General features: G+C 42.5%; 1 protein-coding gene across 1 annotated transcript in view; it reads left to right on the top strand.

The window, feature by feature from the left end:
• nrap (nebulin-related anchoring protein) overlaps positions 1–20,902 on the top strand; it is a 113,997-nt gene that overhangs the window by 19,464 nt on the left and 73,631 nt on the right. Inside the window, exons 9-14 of the mRNA XM_072239570.1 lie at positions 646–762; positions 2,573–2,677; positions 5,289–5,396; positions 9,397–9,501; positions 15,468–15,566; positions 15,847–15,951. Coding sequence (XP_072095671.1) covers positions 646–762; positions 2,573–2,677; positions 5,289–5,396; positions 9,397–9,501; positions 15,468–15,566; positions 15,847–15,951 — 639 coding nt within the window. The remainder of the gene's footprint in view (positions 1–645; positions 763–2,572; positions 2,678–5,288; positions 5,397–9,396; positions 9,502–15,467; positions 15,567–15,846; positions 15,952–20,902) is intronic.

The following is a 20,902-nucleotide window of genomic DNA, read 5'->3' as shown; positions in this document are numbered from 1 at the left end:
TCTCGGCTGAGACCTTCATCCTTTATTCAGTATCAAATCAATATCACTGACATATGTTGTCAAAGTTGTTGCTTTGCAGCAGTTTTCTTTTTCATAAACTAGTTTTCCTCTCCATGGATACTGTCTGACCTGCTGAGTTCAAGATACAGTATATTTTTATGTTCTGCAATTTACAGTTGATATCACCATGGTTATTATCCCCATCAATTTTTTCCTTATATGTCAAGCACATTATCACATATTATGTCTTTCTTTGGTATGCTTTCCCATCAGCTTGAAATGTAGACACATACCAGTCCCCTAATCTAATTCATGCACGACCAAGACCGGAGAGCTGTGTAACATCTTCCTTCTTAAAATCTTTAAGCTTTTGATTGTCATAACCTTGACCCTGACAAACAATCATTGATCTTTTTATTCTGAAAACTTAGTTGTGTTCCAAACTTTGAACCTTTGCCCTTCATTCTCATTCTTTAATAGAGGGAAAGGTGACATGTGGAAAGTAGTCTTTGAGGGAGTATTTTAAGACGAATGAGTACAAGGATGTAAATACATGGTTAATTGTTGTCGTTAAAGAAACATGATGCTGAAAGGATGATACATGATTAAAACATTGTTTAAGAGACAATTTCTTCCCGATTGCAGATAAAATACAAGAAAGACCTTACACAGATGAAAGGATCAGCTCAATACCACACAATGACAGCTGAAGAGAACTTAACCATGAAACGTGCCCAGGAAGTTAACAAGCTTGTCAGTGAGGTAAAGGAACTTAATTGCTTGTGTATTTTTATACCTATCAGCAAGGAGTCATAACTGTAAATTTTCATAAAATTCATTGTCCTCAAAGGAAGACTGTTCACAGTTTTATTGATTTGTTGTGAGGTAATTAAAAATATTAGTGTCCAGTATGAATGGATTTCCACCCGATGATCTATATTTGTAGCTGATGCCTTTCCAGTCTTACTAATGACAGAGGTTGTACCAGACTTACTGGTGATATATTTCTGCAATAAAGGGCCATGTTATGTCTTTATCTCAGGAATACACAATAAGATTTAACATGAATTTAGTAATTTAGTTGATGCAAATACTGCTCTATTGATGATGGTTTGGAACTCCTGGTTCTACCTGATCTCGGAGGTCAGGGTAGAATTTGGTCGGGAGCACTGCATTTAAGTACTAGGTCTAGAAAAGTGTACCTATGGAAAACTTGGGTTCCAGAAGGTTGCTCCACCCAAGAATCGTCTACAAAGCAAAGGAAGTTGCAGCATCTAAGTTGCCTCAGTGATTACAGCAGCTTTAGGATTGACCTAGTTTTTGACGAGGAAATTATGTCAACAGATGAACATTGGTCTATAAATGTTTTACATAAGACTGAAAAATGAAGGAACAGCATTCGGACAACTGACCCATCGATCTGTTCCACCATTTGATCATGGCTGATTTAGATTTTTTTTAAATTCCATTCTCCCATCTTCTCCCTGTAACCAACTAAGAATTTATCAGTGATAACATGAAATCATTTCCTAATCTGATTTGATATCGCCGGCATATGTCATGAAATTTGTTGTTATGCAGCAGCGATACATTGCAATACATAACAATAAAAAGTGTAATTACACATGTCCTGGGTGATAGGGGACCATAATGATGGATACCACCTTTTTGAGGCATCACTCCTTGAAGATGTCCTGGATGCTGGGGAGGCCAATTATAAAACATGAAAATGTACAGATTAGTAACCAAATGTAAATCGTACAGTTGGTCAAGTCCGATCAAATTCCCCTCATCAGCTCATACTGGCCTCGATGTCACTTTCTTCTCACGTCCCAAAGAGGTGCTGGTTGGTAGGTTAATTGGGAATGTAGATTGTTCCTTGTGTGCAGGAGAGTGATAGCATCAGGGTTGGGGAGGGGGGGCATGTGGGGGTGCTGTTCAGGTCGGGGGAGGGAGAGGGTGTGGAGTGGCAGTGGTTCTGAGGGGAATGTGAGGAAACTAAAATGAGCTTAGTGTAAGATTAGCATAAGTGGGGTCTTGATAGTCTCTATGGACCCAGTGAACTGCAGGGCCTGTATCCATGCCAACTGGCCCATGATTCTATTGAAAACTCAGCAATACCACTGCCAAAAACATTCAGCCAGATTGGCTGGAGAATCATCAGCTGGCAAAGTGTCTGAGGTTGGTCAGGAACTTAGAGGAAGATATATTATTAGAGGGAAAACTGGAAGAAAGTACTCTCTATCATTTACTTTGTCTTAACAGCACATATGATTGTCCAATTAATGTTAAGCTCAAGAGAACTTAGGTTACTTGCCAAATTTATACAAAGGCTTTGAATACTTGATATTTGAAATATTGTCATCCCAAAGTATGTGTTTATTTAAGTTACAGGGTACAGTACTGTGCAAAGGTCTTAGGCACACATACTGTATATAGCTAGGGTGTCTAAGACTTTTACAGAGTATTGTATTTTGTTTATTTTCTTGGAAATGGGAAATGTATTTCAATGTAACTAACCAATCTACTTTATATTCCTATTAATTGACTATTTTATTGATAACTTTTTCAGATTGGGTACAAGAAGGACCACGAATCATCTAAGGGTCACAGCATTAACTACTGCGAGACACCCCAATTCAAGAATATTGCTAAAATATCTAAATTTACAAGCAATGTAAGTCATCCCAACTTTGTACAACTTTTAGGGATAAAATTGTTGCTCCTGAGATCAATGATAGGATAATTGTTGTATTTCTTGTATTTAATTATAATAAGAAATTAGTAAGGTATATTTATTCTTTGATATACAGTACTATGCAAAAATCTTAGCCACATATGAATTGCTAGGGTGCCTAAGACTTTTACACAGTACTGTGTTTGTCAACGTGGAGTGGAAACCAAGTTTGTAAATCTGGCGGGAACAAATGATGTTGTGAATGGCAAGATTTGAGTGCCGTGGGAGGGGTGTGGCAGAGGGGTAGTGCTGGAGTGTGGGTGGGGGCTTGGCACAGGTACAGACACACCCAGCCCTGAGACACCAGACAAGGTGCTTTGACTCCAAGTAATTGGTTTATTGATCATTACAGAACATCTCCCTGTGCTTCTAGCTTCCTCTCTCCCTTCCCCTTTTCCCAGCCATGATTCCCCCTCTCCCTGCCCCCTTCCTGCTCTCAGTCCACAATAGAGACCCATATCATAACTCACTTATGTCATGAAATTTGATTTTTTTTGTGGCAGTGTAATACATAAAATTACTACAGTACTGTACCAAAGTCTAGCTATATATAGCAACACACATAGAATGCTGGAGGAACTCAGCAGGTGAGGCAGCATCTATGGAAATGAATAAACAGTCAAAGTTTCGGGCAGAGGCACATCTTCAGGACTGAGAAGGAAGGGGGAAGATGCCAGAAAAAAAAGCTGGGGGGAGGGGAAGGAGGCTAGCTGGAAGGTGAAAGGTGATGCCAGGTGGGTGGGAAAGGTCAAGCTTTGGAGAAGGAATCTGATAGGAGAGGAGAGTGGACTATAGGAGAAGGGGAAGGGGGAAGGGACCCAGGGGGAAGTAATATGCAGGTGAAAAGAATTAAAAGGTCCGAGTGGGGAATATAGGATGGAGCGGGGAAATTTGTTTTCCAGAGGGAGAAATTGATAGTCACGCCATCAGGGTGGAGGAGACCAAGACATGAGGTGTTGCTCCTCCACCCTGAGGGTGGCCTCATCTTGGCACAATAGGAGGCCATGGACTGACATGTTGGAACAGGAATAGCAATGGGAATTAAAATGTTTGGCCTCCGTGAAGTTGCACCTATGCGGGGTGGAGCAAATACATATATTTGCTTAAGAATTTTGCACAGTACTGTAATGGTATCCTACTCTAGATTAAGTTTATTGAACATGTTCACTATTCCCTCCATCTCTTGGGTTGCTGACACAAATGACATATTTCACTGTTTGTTTCAATGTTCTCGTGATAAAGACACTTGAATTTGAATCACTTAGGTTAAAATTCAGAGCTTATTTGCTATTGGCTTTTTGTATATTGTGGTTCCCCTTCAGTGATTGTGTAGATCTATAATTTATCCAGATGCAGTATAAAGTTCCTTTTACTTTGCATGCTCTGGACCCCCACCATTAACTGAGGGATCTGTGGACCCCAAGTTGGGAACCCATGATTTAAACAGTTACTATTATTGCAGACCAATTCAGTAAACATCCTTCAGTATCTGGACTCCTGCAATTATATTGACAAGTAATAATATTCTAAGTGGTAGTCATATTACACGTGCAAAGCTGTGGGATAATTCACCAAGAAGTGATCAGACCACATTCTTTTGATGCTCAGTGCCATTGCTATAATTGAATTCCCCACCATTAATGTTCTCGGTTTTGCCATTGACGAGAAAGTTAACTAGATTGAGAGAGGGGAAGAGATGTGTCTGGAGGAGATGGAACTAGAGGGTGATTAAAACAAAACGAGGACAGGGAGAAAGAGAAAGGAATTGCAGGAGCTGGTCTGTTCTGACACAAACTGGAAAGGCTGGTTATCTGAAGCTGCATTTAGTTTCCTGCTTGGTTTATATTCTCTTGTTTCACTTCTTCCAGACAAATCACCCAAAGTTAACACATCTTCATTACGCCTTTACAGCCAGCACTACCAATACGTATGTCATTCACTCTCTCCAGATCTTCTACACAAATATACCCTTTCTTTGTCCTCTCCACCCCCCTGTAACTTAAAGCATTGTTAATTTTCAACCCAATTCTGCTGAAACGTGAATGCCCAGAATATTTAAGTATTTCTCCCTCTACAGATGTTGGATTATTTCTGCCATTCTCAGTTTTGATATTAACATTAATGCATAAGGTAGTGTAGTGGTTAGCACAACGCTCAACAGTACTGGGAACCCGGGTTCAAATCCCACCACTGCCTATGAGGAGTTTGTATGTTCTCGCCGAGACCACAGGGGTTTCTTCCGGTACTACGGTTTTCTCCCACAGTCCAAAGACCTACGTGTTGGTAGGTTAATAGGGTCCTTGTGAATTGTTCCATGGTTAGGCTAGGGTTAAATCTGGGGATTTGCTGGGCAGCGTGGATCGAAAGGCCAGAAGGGCTTGCTGTATCTCAATAAATAAATAAACAGGTATAGTAATAGCATTAATGTTGCATAAATGGAATTCTCTTCTTTGGACGTAAGACAATTCCCAGTCAGTTTTGCTGGTTAAGTAGCTTGTGACTGTGTGATTAAAACATGACATTAATATATTGCCCTATTTCCTTTGCATAGCTCAAGTACAAAGAAAACTACCAAAACCAGGTGAAAGGTCACTATGAAGGCGTTGGCATGGATAGGCGCACAATGCATTGTATGAAAGTTGGAAGTTTGGCAAGTGATGTGAGTGTAACTAAAATTAATTATTATGAAGTTCATTGTTAAATTCACTGATCAGACCTATATTATAGGCCTATACTATAATGGATACTATAGAAAGAGTGCAGAGGAGATTTATAAGGATGTTGCCTGGATTGGAGAGTGTGCCTTATGAGAGTAAACTTGGCCTTTTCTCCTTGGAGTGACAGAGGATGAGAGGTGACCTGATAGAGGTGTATAAGATGATGAGAGTCATTGATCATGTGGCTAGCCAGAGGCTTTTTCCCAGGGCTGAAATGGCGAACATGAGGGGGTATAGTTTTAAGGTGCTTCGAAGTAGGTACCGAGGGGAAGTCAGGGGTAAGAGTGGGTGTTGGATGCGTGGAATGCACTGCTGGTGACAGTGCGGGAGCGGGATACAATAGGGTCCTTTATGAGACTCTTAGATAGTGCTTAGAAAGATAGTACATGGAGCTTAGAAAGATAGAGGGCATACGGTAGGGTAACTCTAGGCAGTTTCTAGAGTAGGATACATGGTCAGCACAACATTGTGGGCCAAAGGGCCTATGTTCTAGACCTTCCTCGGAATGACAAGGCAATGGGATTCACTGCTGCCAAACACTCGGTGTGGGGAGGATCTTCCAGTGCACTCTGTAAACCTGCACCATTACTATGGTGCAGCAGAATGGCTGGGGAACTGCGGGACGGTGGTATTCCACAATATCTGAGCATCACTGGAATGACAGCAGTGAGGCACTTCAGGAAGTCTGAGGCTTACAGTCGCACACTCTTGTACGGGACTCCCAAACTTCCTGATAGTTGTACAGTCCATCTCTGGGTAATGAGTGGTCTCTGCTTTTGCAGACGTTCTCAAACCAAATTTGAACACAAGTCATAAAAATGTACAAAAATCATGATACGGCAACCAATTCTTCACGGCGTTGTAATGATGGTATCAACAACGTGTAAGAACACAGAGGTGTGACAAGAAAGAACAATCACCAAAAATGGGAGGGGGAAGAGGGAACGAGAGGGAGAGGGAGGGGAGGAGGGGATTGCTAGGGAGCAGAAAGGAGAAAGAGAGAGAGGGGAAAGTAAGGGAAGGGAGGGGGAGGGAGAGGAGAGGGAAAGGAGGGAGGGAAGAGAGGGCGGAAGGGGAAGGGATTGAGGAGAGGGAGGGGAAGGGGAGGGAGAGAGGGGAAGGGGGTGGGAGGGAAGGGATCAGGGGGAGAGGGAGGTGGAGAGAGAGGGAAGGGGCAAAGGGAGAGAGGGAGGAAGGAGGGAAAAATGGGGGAGGGGAGAGGCAGAGAGTGAACACAAACTAGTTTGGCTGTTCATAGGAATGAGCTTCAGTATGTATGACTATTAAATTTAATATCATGGGAGCTTGTTCACAGGTACAGGGTCGATAAGTTAGGTATTAATAACCCTGAGATGACTTGTACCATGCAGAATTGCTATCATTGCTAAGTAATTTCATGTATATTGTGTTCAGTAACGATTTCTAATTATAGCCCCATTCTTTTAAATAATGATGTTAATGAGGTCAGATCATGTGAGATCCAATGTCAGTTTATGCTGAATACCACTGCTAGAAGTTGTAAAGACAGTATAGACAGCATAGACAGTAACTTTATGTATGACAAGACTCTTCATAAAAAATAATGTCAATTTATGCCTTTTGTGAAACAATGCAAAGAACACAAGTGAACGATGACAAGCTTTTAAGTCAAGATAGCATTTCACTTTAATTTGTTTGATTTCTAATCCAAAACTGTTTACAGAGGTGTAAACACAAGAGATTCTGCAGATGCTGGAAATCTAGAGTAACACACACAAAATGCTGGAGGAACTCAGCAGGTCAGGTAGTATCTATGGGAATGAATAAATAGCTGATGTTTTCGGCTGAGACCCTTCTTCAGGGCTTGCTTATTTTCTCCAGCATTTTTTGTGTGTTATTCCAGTTTACAGAGGAAATATAGTCTCAAATATTATAATAGTTTTGTTATGTGCTTGGCTACAGTAAATATGACTTTGATTCTGAATAGATTACAGATATATCTATCTACTTGTTATATTTTAAGGAAAGCTATTGAGTGTATGCAGAAGTCATATTCTAGAAAAAAAATTAACAATTTGATAATGAAATAAATATCTTGAAGTAACATATGATTCTGACCTAACTCTAACTTAAACCTGCTGGTTTGACCAAGGAACAGTTTAACTCTTGTTTACCAAAGTTGGCATTTACTTAACAAAAAGACATTGCTAAATGCATACACGAGGAATTCTGTAGATGTTGGAAATTCAAGCAATTCTAGAGATGCTGCCTGGCCTGCTGCGTTCACCAGCAACTTTGATGTGTGTTGCGAGACATTGCTAAGTGCCAATTTTCAGAAACTTTGCAGTACAAAGGGCATGAAACTTGTGCACGAGAAGCTCAGAGTTCATAAGGTAGGCAAGAGGCAAATCACGCAAATAAAGATGGGAAAAAAGTAAATATTCAGATTTCCAAAGAGAAAATAATTTTTGTAAGTGGGGAGCCACAGTTGCTTAACAGTTAACTACATTAAAGTAACTCCTAGGTAAGGAATCTGTACGTCCTCTCTGTGGAATGTGTGCGTTTCCTCCGGGTGCTCCGGTTTCCTCCCACAGTCCAAAGACGTACTGATTATTAGGATAATTGGTCATTGTAAATTGTCCCGTGATTAGGCCAGGGTTAAATCAGGCATGGCTGGAAGGGCTGGAAGTGCCTATTCAGTGCTGACTCTCAACAAACTAATAAGTAAGTAATGCTATTACAGTGCTGGTGACCTGAGTTCAGTTCCAGCCACTGTTTATACGTTGTCCCCATGAATGTGTAAACTTCCTCCCACGGTCGAAAGGTTAATAGTTTAACTGGCCACATGGGTGTAATTGGACAGTGTGCAGCCTAGAGGGAACAGTGGATGTGGGACAAATGCAGGGAAATTTGGGTGGCACGGCAGTGTAGTGCTGAGCACAATACTTTACAGCACAGGTGACGCAGGTTCAATTCCTGCCACTGCCTGTATATTCTGTATGTTGTACATTCTCCCTGTAACTGTGTAGGTTTTCTATGGATGCTCCAGTTTCCTCTCACAGTCCAAAGACGTACTGGTTGGTGGGTTAATTGGTCACTGTAAATTGACCCGTGATTAGGCTAGGGTTAAATCAGGGGATTGCTGGGTGGCGTGGCTTGGAGGACTGGAAAGGCCAATTCCACGCTGTATCTGAATAAGTAAATAAATGATAGATAGGCAGACAGCAGATAGTCCTGGCCTAGATAGGAATCTTGGTTGGCATGGACCATTTGAGCTAAGTGTCTATTTCCAATGTGTATGTCTGTATGACTAAGAAATCTAATAGAGAATTCAGGACTAACTTCATTACCCAGAAAGTGATATGAACGAGGATTTCCGTACTGTAGAGTTATATAAAGTGCACCCAAGAAGATGGGATGAGATGATCATTCACGTAGCTGGATGATATTCTGGCCGTTGGATACCATTAAGCTGACACCTGAGAAGAAGGGAAGGGAAATCTAACAGAAGTCAAAGAGAAGATACTTTGCTGACATACTTTGTAAACTATAAAATATTGTAAAACATTTAACAAATCAGGTAAAAATAATTGTAACCAGCTTTCTTTGGAGTCAGTGGAAAGCATTTTCTCTTCAACACAAATTGCAGAATGACCTTTTTTTAGTAATTATCATTATATTTTATGAACCATAAGATTGACTATTATGTTAGATACCATTGCTTAGTAACAATCAAACCTTTTTTGGCATGCAACATGAGAATAAATATTCATTTTCTTGAGGGAGTCCAATACACTCACTGCTGATTAACGGTTCACAGAATTATGTATTGATACCTGTCAAGATTCAGCTTTTGTCATTGACAGACTCAGATCGTTTTCAAAACCATATTGGTGCTAATCCAGTAAATACAAGCTTCTTGAAAAAATAATATTTAACGTGAAATTCTGACTTATTTTTCAGAGGAAGTACAGAGGTGGCTTGGAAGGGGACAAAATGCTTTGCTTTTACCCAGCTGACATCACAGCTTCGTATAAGACAATGAAGAAACTGGTCCCATTAAAAGATGTAAGTGTCATGTTTTGCAACTTAAAAACATTAAACTAATTCAAAGGAAGACACAGGAGTCCAAAATGTGAGTCTAACTTTGTGTTTACTTAAGCGAGGCACGCATGTATGACGTGGTGGCATGATTATGTATGCAATTAATGTATTTATACATATAACCTGTAATGAATTACTTAGAAGAACAACAATGCTTAATCAACCAATATAAACACACACACACACACACACAAAATGCTGGAGGAACTCAGCAGGCCAGGCAGGAAAAGAATACAGTCGACGTTTCAGGTCGAGACCCTTCAAAAATTTTGGATTACTACATTGTGAAGTCTCTTCCAGGGATGCCTACCCTGAAGAAGTTGAAACCTTCCCTATGAAGTGTCTCAGCTCGAAACGTCGACTATACTCTTTTTCCATAGATGCTGCCTGGCCTGCTGAGTCCTGACAGCATTTTGTGTGTGTTGCTTGGATTTCCAGCATCTGCAGATTTTTTCTTCTTTGTTAGTATGTACACAAGCTTACTCAAATATTACTGAACTATTAAATACACAACATTCCTCGCAGCTTATCTATAAACTCCAAATCGAAGGAGGCTGCATCTCAACTATATATACAGTTGCAGTTGTCTGACAATGATAGGAAACCTGTGCAGGAGTTTTTAAAGAGGAAAAGTGTTGCACTGGGGCAGTTCCACTCTCTGAACCTCAGAAGTCCGGGTCCAGTGATATAAACAAGCATCACAAACTGGGGTCTTCCTTGGTTGCAGTGAATGACCATGACATCTTCTGGCCTTGTCATGCCCTTCACTCTCCATGGAACGTTGCAGTACCGATTTCGGGGTCGTTGGGTCTCATCCGCCCAGTGCCGACTTCACATGCTTGGACAGGCAAGTCCACATCTTACGGGGGTGTGAGGCCACCAGCTTCCCTCATCTAGTTTTGCCAGCCTACTGAAGCAGTGTGCTGGGGTGTGGCCGCTGTCACATGCAAACAGCTACTTGGAGCCACAGGTGAGAGCTGAGTGTCTAGTGGGGATCAAAGGTGAGTGAGCTGCCCCAGAATGGACATGACAAGCCCCTTCACCAGTGTGCTACCCCTGCCTGGACACCACATGCACCCTATGTATACAGTCTAATATAAAATACAACTACGATGTACAGGCATCCACAGCTAAGTAAATTTTAAATTGTCCCATTTTAGGCCTAAGGATTTAATCGCTGTGGAGGATTTCTTACTCTTGTGGATAATGTTTTCTTTGATGAGAGGGATTGTTCTGCTTGACAGGTGAGACTTGTGGTTCTGAGGCCTCCTCTACAGAGTTGACTCAGAGCCTGCAGGAGGTGATTCTGACAATGGTAGCCACCTTTCTTGTTCTTTTCTCAGCTTTTCTCTCTGGATCCACTTCTCCCCCAGCCCTGGTTTCTTTCTCTTCTTTTTCCTCACTTCCCTTCTCTCTTTCATGCCTTTCTCTTTCTCAGTCATGTTCTTTTTCTCTATCTCTTTCAACTTCTTGTCTTCCTTTTTCTCCTTTCTAGGACATGCATCCTGATCTTGGGAAGGTGCATTTAGTTCTGAGTTCTGAGACTGCAAAAGTGGTTCTGAAAACTTCGGGCACCTTTCTTCTTCCTCTTTCTAGTTTGTGCATCTTGATCTTGTGAAGGTGCATATAGTTCATTGTTCATTCTCTTATTAATCTGTCTATTTCTCCCTTTACAATCTGATCTCTCCTCTTGATCTTCTCATTCACAGCATCATCTGGCAAGTCCTCTATTTTCATATCCCTATTGACTCCTTTCTTTTTGGCTTTCCATTCATCCAGATAGGTTTTGGTTTTTGCATCTACTTTTACAAGCAGCTTTTTGTCTTCCACTGGAAGTTCATGCAATAACCTTAATGCACGCAGAGTAGATTCTGATTCTTCAAACTCACAAAAGCTGAATGGTTACAACTTTCCTGAAGCTCTTTGAACTCTTTCCCAGCTTAAAACTGAGCCTCATTCACAAGTAACTGCCTGATTAACATATCCTTGGTCCAATATGCTTTCCAACCAGAGGCTGGCATCAACACCCGTTTGTCCTCGGTTGGACACCAGTTCATGGTGTACAGCATGGAGACAGTTGTGGAATCACCCAGCACCTTTCTTAATTCACTTTTAGTTGACTTCCTTGCAGGGGATGTGACATGCAAATGGTGAATGGATCTCCAATCAAGTTGTCGTCGTCTCAGTCAATCTCGCCCCCACAATACTGGCCCTCCTGCTTTTACCACATACAAGCCCAATGTGGCTCGTTGGTTGCTGTATTTCACTGTTACGAACATCACTCCCCATAGAACTTAATTTTTTCTCCAGTATAAGTTTTTAGTTGAATATCTGCAGGCTTTAGTATCTTCAAAATGCTGTTCAAACTTATTTTGCGGAATGACTGAAACAGCTGAGCCAGTGTCTAGTTCCATTTTTATTAAGTTGCCATTCACTCTTAAGTCTTATAGACATTACTTGTCTATTGTTAGTTTTCTCATTGTAAATCTCAAGGCTACATAGTCTGGTGTCACTGTCATCATTATCAGATTTTTCATCACCATGCAGATTAGTGGTCTTCTCAAAACTGCAACTTGACTTTTTATCTTTTTCTCTTCTCTGAGCAGTTTGTTTATTTTTATCTGCCCAACATATTCTTTGTATGTGTCCTTTCGTTGCATTTTCTGCAAGTTTCACCTTTAAACATGCACTGGTCTGCTGTATATGAGCCACTGTGACAAGGTAATGTAATTTGTTCAGCCAGGTGGAGGCAGGTACAGGCAGGTTTCTGTTCAAATGTTGCAATTATGTTCATGCTCAGTTTCATTCCTGACTGCAACTCAATTGCATCTCTATCTGCCGTTTCCATTGATAGAGCAATTTCAACTTCTCTTTTAAATGTAACTACTACTACTACTACTACTACTACGTCGACTCAGGCCTAGGGGGCCGGCGTCGGGCACGATGACAGACTCTCCACTTCTCCCTCTCCCTCATCAGTGTGTTCAGTTCATCTACATTAGCCGCACTGCTGTCTTCTAGGAGCGTGTTGACCATAGTCTTGGGAGGGCGCCCAGGGTTCATCTTCCCGTGCTTGGGCTCCCATATGATGTCTAGGCTGGCAGGTAGCTCGGGGTGGCGTAGACAGTGCCCCGCTAGTTGCAGTCTTTTCGCCTCAATTTTAGTGGTGAGCATCGGTAGGTTGTTATAGAGCTCGACGTTCGTCATGTGCTGTTGCCAACTCACATCAAGAGCCATCCGGAGCATTCGTGTATAGCAACCATCCAGAAACTTTCGCATAGTCTTGGTAAGTGTCCACATCTCGCATCCGTATGTGAGAATGGACTCTATGACCGCTATGAAAATCCTCTTTTTAAGCCCTCTGGTCAGGTTCGACTTCCAGATTTCCTTCATGTCATTCATAGCCCTCCACGCCAGCGCCTTCCGTATCCTTATGTCCTTCTCTGAACTCATCATTCTTGACCCGAGGTACTTGTAGTCAAAGACTTTCTTAATGGTATCATTCTTTATGGTCTTGAGAGTACCTTCGTCGCAGTTAAACGCTATGTACTCTGTAAATATAAGCTGTGCTTGAATTAGGAGCTGTTTTTGAATGCTTTCTTGTAAGATTCCACAAACGACACAATCCCTTAGTGCATTATAAGACCATCACTGAACTGACAATGCTCAGACAATCTCTTCAATTCAGCCACGTACACTGAAATGGACTCCCCTTCCTTTTGATTCCACTTGTGAACCCTAAAGCATTCTGCATTCAACAATGGCTTCAGTTCTAAATGTTTTTGCATTACTTTCACAATATCAACGAAGCTGATTTCTGCTGGCTTGGTTGAAGCTGTTAAACGTTGAAGGAAACTTAAATCCAATGCACTTAGCAAAATTTGTAATCATTTCTCATTGGCTATTTCATTTGTTCAATTAGCCCAGTACATGTGAGCCCATTACCTGGTGAATGTGTCAAACTTTCCAATGTAGTCAGCTATTTCTGCTCTACTTTTTAATTATTATGAACCCATGAATTCTTCAGTTTTCTGCCTTTTTTAAACTCAATTGTATTTTCACTTCCAAGGAACATGTTGCAGTGCTGCTTTTTTAAAAAAAAACCTCAACCATTCCTCTCTGTGCTTCAATGGGTTGGTATCTGTCTTAGGTTTGCTGTAAAAATACTTTGTTTGTAACTTCATAACATTAAACTAATTCAAAGGAAGACACGGGAGTCTGACATATGAGTCTAACTTCATGTTTACTTAAAGTGAGGTGCACATGTATCACATGGTAGCGTGATGACATATGCAATTCATGTATTTATACATATAACCCATAATAAATTATTTAAACAGAGTCCTTAATCAACTAATATATATACAAGAATATACAAATATTACTGAAATATTACATATACAACAGTAAGGTTCTTCAGTAATCTACCTGTGCCACTTTCTCTTGGTGCTGGTTCTTGCTAGGCCAGAGTTCCACTGTCCTTTTCTACCTTTGGCAGGAGTAAGCCCAAATATCTCACCCTGAAACGTCGACTGTTTATTCATTTCCATAGATGCTGTCTGACCTGCTGAGCTCCTCCAGCATTTTGTGTGCATTGCTTTGGATTTCGAACACCTGCAGACTTTCTTGTGTTTATAGTTAATTTTATCGGAATATTTGAGCCATGTTGGTTATCATATGCTAAAATATCTCTTGACGATCCTGTTCCTCTATCCACCCCCCCTAACCCCAGCTACTTTGGATGTTTTTTGGAGCATTCCCAGTTTCAATTGTTCACTCTGACAACCATGTTATCAACTGCCAGGCCTAGAACTCCCTCGTTGAATCCTTTTGGCTCCTGCCTCTCTACTCTCTCCACTGCTTCAATATGCTTCATGGGATCACTTAATAGGCCAAAATGTTCACCATCTTGTTAAATATTCCTTTATGTCAATTTTTGTTTAGTGTGGGCAGTCCCCATGTTCTGTTCCTGAGAACCCACATGTTACACAAAAGCACTGTGTGTGAGAGAGGATCACAGAAACAGCTCTGCTGGGAGAGCGAGCAGGCTAGGGAAGAGTGCTCACCAGTTGGCCGAATGGACTCTGTGTGTGAGTCTACTCAGCTTGATATTACTCGTTGTGGCTTGGGGTGGGGGTATGGTGAGAAGCGAAATGATCCACGTGACAAAAGAATGCCTGTGGCCCCACGGGATCCCACAAATCCATCTTCATCCATTCCGCTGGCTTCCCGAAAACTTGTCTGTATGTACGAATGTCTGTAGATTGGGCGTTTGTAACACAGTGAGGTCTAGAAATGTGGCTTCAGACACTCAACTGTGTTAAATGCACTGAGTATTCTTGTTACAAAGTTGTGGTGAGGGGCAATGTTTAATTTATATACGCCATTTGTTATGTTACTGTAAGCATCAAGGAAATTAGTCCTGGCTGCCGTTCTTTAGGAAGGGTTTTTGAAGCCCTCTGTGGACCTGGGTGGACCGCGGATGTTGCGTACCAGCTCTCTACATGATATGCAAACCAGGGTAGTACGATATGGAGAGCAAGCTGTTGCCCAGGTAGCAGGCCCCCCTCTCTCCATGCAGCTGAAAGGAACGGCAGAGACCATTTCAGTTTGGCACCAGCGACGCCGCAGGAGTTGCCAGTCAGCGTTGAACTGAACGTAGGACTGCCTTAGGGACTCTAGCTCTGGGGTTTTCCTCAGGATTTACTCCACTGGCTGTTGGGCCGAATGGCTTCTTTCTCTGTTATAAAGTTTAATAATCCATATTTTAAGCATTTGCTGTTTCAGGACAATTGTTCTTCTTACAGAGTATGCTTGTCAATTATAAATGCTTCACATTTTTCCGAGAACTTACGTTGTATTCATTGTTATCACTGCAACGACTTTCTGTCCATCTCTCTTATCCTCTGTGCTTTTCTGCGTGGTCCTAGATGTACTACAGGCAGCATGCAGAGAAGCTGAACTACACATCGGTAACAGATACTCCTGAGATTGTTCGAGCAAGGACTAATGCACAGCAGCTAAGTAATGTAAGTTATTGTAAAATAACTGAATTAACAGTTGGATATGGGGTTACTTGGGATACCTATGTCAACTATGGGGATAAAATAATTGTTTTAAAAACGCTGCCTTTGAGGGAACATTAGTGGTAAATGCAAACTTTTTTTTCCTTCCTCTTTTTTTTCCAGATTCACAGCAGGAAAGCTCTACGAAGAGACAATTTACTGCTATCGTTGTCATTTTGGTAGACATGTTTAACTTGCTTTGTGTTTTAGTTACAAAGTTGAGCCTCTACCTCTTCCTTTTCAGTTAAATTATCGAGCGCAGTACGAAAAGACTAAAACCAAGTACACGTTGCCTCTTGAAGTACCACAGCTAGTTAAGGCCAAGGCTAATGCCGATCTTTACAGTGATGTGAGTATGGAACCCTGCTTTAACTTTATTCCACATCAGAGCATAGTGCTTTATTTTATGAAGTGATATCAATAATTTAATCGTTAATCTGATTGCTATCTTGCTTAGTTTTTGAGTACAGTCAAAATCGTGTCTCAGGTTCATGTTATTGTCATTCAACCATACAGTGAAACAAAACATTGTTCCTCAGGGGCCAAAATGAAAAACACAGTGCCTACAGTCACGCACAGCACATATAGTCACGATCCAGCACAAGTTGCTATCAGCACAACTCCCTGAGAGGCAGGGCCTAAAGACTAACAGGTTGACATGAAGCATGAGGTGCATGGTTATGTGAGACAGGATAATGCTACTGGCACTGTTATAATGAAACAAGCAGTCGTATAAATATGTGAAACAACAGCAATAAAAGATGAAGAGTGACCAGGGCATTCACTCAGGGTATACTTGTGCTTTCGTCTTGGGCTCTTAGTTCCCAGTGGAGCCTAGACCATTGATGACCTTCCATCTAAATCAGCGGTCCCCAACCACCATGCACTACCGGACCACGAGGAAACGATATGATTTGGCGATATGAGTCAGCTGCACCTTTCCTCATTCCCTGTCACGAACTGTTGAGCTTGAACGCACACGCGGTCATTATGCACGTGTCATCCATGTCAGCGCAGGAAGGAGATCAAATCCTCGAGCTTGCAAATGACGGCGGGCTGAAAAGTATGTTTGACATAACATCTCTGCCGGCATTCTGGATCAAAGTCAAGGCTGAATATCCTGAGATAGCCACAAAAGCCCTGAAAACGTTGCTTCCATTTCCAACATATCTCTGCAATGAATGCAATGAAAACTAAATTGCAGAATAGACTGGACATAAGGAACCCCCTTTGAGTATCGCTGTCTCCTGTTACCCCTCAATAGGACTGTCTTGTTGCAGGAAAACAAACCCAGGGCTCCCACTGAATCAGCGATATTGGTGTGTTGCAATGATTTTATATGTTCATACGGGGAAAATATGTGCTGTGTATTTAATATCCAAATGTTACTTAAAATGTTATGATGCTATTGACTTATAAGTGACTTATATATAACCATATAACAATTAAAACACGGAAACAGGCGATCTCGGCCCTTTAGTCAGTGCCGAACGCCACTCTCACCTAGTCCCACCAACCTGCACTCAGCCCATAACCCTCCATTCCTTTCCTGTCCATATACCTATCCAACTTTTCTTTAAATGATAATATCGAAGCTGCCTCTACCACTTCTACTGGAAGTTCATTCAACACTTACTTCAAGCTCCCCTGTCCTCCCCTGATAATTGACTTATTACTATATTCATGCCAGGAAAATATGCGCTGTGTGTTTAATATTAAATTCATTAGATAATCCCTTTTAGAAACGAAATTGAGTGTATTAGCCACTTATCACCGATATTCCAGCCGTGATTAACACCCCCCCCCGAACAGAATCGCCAAAAATGATTTGTAGGAAAAAATCGACACGTACACGCATGCGCAAGTCACGCATGCGCACTGGTGCCGCGCAACGCTTCATGGTCATTGTAGTCTTTCTCGGGGTAAACACAACGTATTTGACTGCTACTCTTGTCCGTTGGGGCCCCCTGGTCTACATCATCCAAAGTCGATGGGATGGTTGGAGTTCATCAATGTTTCTGCAATCCATCGTACCCTCTGTACAGGGGATTGGAATATACAGCTTCACCAGAGCCCTGTTGGCCAGCCTTATCTAGTTCTACCTCTCACGACAGGGGCGTAGGGTTAGATTTTGAAAGGTGCACATGTGTACTGAGTGGTTTTAAATCTGTGCTGCTCTGCTGCTGTTCTTCATCTAACTAAGATTGATGTGTTTAGTAAGAACAGGGGACGTTTAGAGGAGGAAAGGTCACTGGAGGGGTCAGTTTGCAATCCTCCGCACATAACCCCAAATGGAGCAGCAGGTGGCTTAAATGACATTTAACATCTATTGGTGCTTATCATCACAGCTTGTCACACCAGACAGCCAGCCACTCTCGTGTTGTTTGGTTGATGTTCAGCAGGTCAGTGTCAGCTCAATCAGGTGAGGGTGAGCAGTTGCGCAGAACGTGTTCAATGTTCTGCACCATTTCGCCACACGCACAGGACTCGCTGGTCTTTAAACTCCACTTCACCATATTGTCTCCCGTCCTACAAACTCCTGCTCTCGCTCTGTTGAGAGTGCACCACTTCCGTCTGTCAAGCCGTGCCCCGTCTGGCAACATTTCTGTGGGGTCTTGCACTGTATTGTTTAGTGGGGTTCTGGCTTCTGTTTGTTGTCAGAGGTCAATCCTGTATGTTTGGGGGGATGTTCCGTGTGGTAGTCCCTCCACTGTAGCAAAGCTTTTCCTCGATTTTAGGGGGTTGGAAACTGGCTCATGATGGTGTAGCGGGTGCCGTGGATCCGAGTTCTGTTTAACTTTTTCAATTTTTCTTGTAGTGTGTCTCCGGATCTCTGGGGGGATCTATCGGTGCTGAAGAGCTTGAGAAAGAGAGGGTGGGAGGAGAAACTGGGAGGAGGGACACAATGACAGGGAGCATCGTCAAGCAACGAGCAGGTGCACCAGACTGGGCCTTTGAGAGAGACTGGGGGTGATATCCAGGGTAGGCACCTACCCCAAGGCCCAAGACATGCAATAATATTGCCCAGGGAGGGTGTACCCTGTGGATGATCACCCATAACATTTCAAAAACATGAGGAAAGCTGCAGATGCTGGAAATCCAAACCAACACAAACAAAACACTGGAGGAACTCAGCAGGTCAGACAGCATCTCTGGGAATGAATAGATAGTTGATGTTTCTGGCCCAGACCCTTCAGGACTGAGAAGGAAATACCAGAATAGGAAGGTGGGGGGGTGGGGTTGGAGGGGAGGGAAGGAGGCTAGCAGAAAGGTGATAGGTGAAGCCAGGTGGGTGGGGAAAATCAAAGGCTGAAGAAGAATGAATTTGACAGGAGAGAAGAGTGGGCTGTAGGAGAAAGGGAAAGAGAAGAGGACTCAGAGGGAAGTAATAGGCAGGTGAGAAGAAGTAGAAGGTCAGAGTGGGGAAGAAAGGAATTGAATTGTTTCCTTCCCTTGAGTGGATTGTTTACAAGAAGGAGTGATCGATATTCATGCTATCGGCTTGGAGCATACCCTCCACCCTGAGGGTGGCCTTATCTTAGCACAAGAGGAGGCTATGGATGGATATGTAGGAACAGGAATGGGAATGGGATGGGAATTAAAATGCTTGGCCATAACATTTCAAGTCTCGTTGATATTGGGTTCCGGCACTTTGGATGACTGAATGGAGATTGGAGACAAATCTGTAAATGTAAAGTGGAAACCCATGGTCTCAGCTCGGCATGTGGTTTGGTCCCTTGGCTGTCTGCAGTTTCCGTTTTCAACTGGCCAATTTGTGGTGGAGAGGTGGTTAGAGGAAAGCTTAGTGCCCTTGTAACTGGCACCCAACCACACCAACCCCACCTCTGCAATCATCCACAACCCGCTGGCTTATTGGACCACACCATGTCTGCAGGCACACTAGGCACTTGCTGCTGGGCAGCTCCCACTGCCCCAGGGACCTCGCTGTGTGGCTGTCCCACATAGCAGAGCGCTCCATCAGTCACAGGCTGAGGTCAGGCCTCCCTCCCAGACTACACTGACACAACGTTCCGTCGCTGAATGTTGCTGATAATCAGAGACAGGACTGTTCAAGTTTAAATAATTACCAAAACTAAAAATTATTTAAAACATTCCAACTTCATACAATATGAGACACAGGAGCAGAATTGGGCCATGTAGCCTATTGAGTCTGCTCGGCTGTTTTATCATGACTGATTTATTGTCCCTCTCAACCTCATTCTCGTAACATCTGACACCCCGACCGATCAAGAACTTATCAACTTCCGCCTTAAATACACTTAATGACTTGGCCTCCACATCCATCTGTGGCAATGAATTCCACAGATTCACCACCCTCTGGCTAAAGAAAATTCCCTCCTCATCTCTGTTCTAATGGGACATGCTTCCCTTCTGTGTCTGTGCCCGCTTGTTCTAGACTCCCCCACGATGGTAAACATCCTCTCCATATCTACTCTGTCCAGGCCTCTCAATATTTGATAGGTTTCAATGAGACCCTCCTCATTCTCCCAAACTCCAGTGAGTACAGGCCCAGAGCCATCAAATGCTCCTCATACATTAATCTTTTCATTTCCAGATATATATAAAATCATTAAAATAGTTTAATTTAGTCATAGTCATAGTCATATTTTATTGATCCCGGGGGAAATTGGTTTTCGTTACAGTTGCACCATAAATAATAAATAGTAATAAAACCATAAATAGTTAAATAGTAATATGTAAATTATGCCAGTAAATTATGAAATAAGTCCCGGACCGGGCTATTGGCTCAGGGTGTCTGACCCTCCAAGGGAGGAGTTGTAAAGTTTGATGGCCACAGGCAGGAATGACTTCCTATGACGCTCTGTGCTGCATCTCAGTGGATGAGTCTCTGGCTGAATGTACTCCTGTGCCCAACCAGTACATTATGTAGTGGATGGGAGACATTGACCAAGATGGCATGCAACTTAGACAGCATCCTCTTTTCAGACACCACCGTCAGAGAGTCCAGTTCCATCCCCACAACATCACTGGCCTTTCGAATAAGTTTGTTGATTCTGTTGGTGTCTGCCACCCTCAGCTTGCTGCCCCAGCACACAACAGCAAACATGATAGCACTGGCCACCACAGACTCGTAGAACATCCTCAGCATCGACCGGCAGATGTTAAAGGACCTCAGTCTCCTCAGGAAATAGAGACGGCTCTGACCCTTGAGTTCAATAGGGACTCCTCACATACACCATCTATAGTTGTTGCAGAGCTGAAAACCTACCACAATGCTGCCAGTTGCTTGGTTCAGATTCATTAGGAGCTACCTCTCT

Source organism: Mobula birostris, chromosome 21, assembly GCF_030028105.1.
Source record: "Mobula birostris isolate sMobBir1 chromosome 21, sMobBir1.hap1, whole genome shotgun sequence".
Classification (NCBI taxonomy): domain Eukaryota; kingdom Metazoa; phylum Chordata; class Chondrichthyes; order Myliobatiformes; family Myliobatidae; genus Mobula; species Mobula birostris.
The sequence above is the reverse complement of the archived record's forward strand: the minus strand, read 5'-3'. Positions and strand labels throughout refer to the sequence as shown.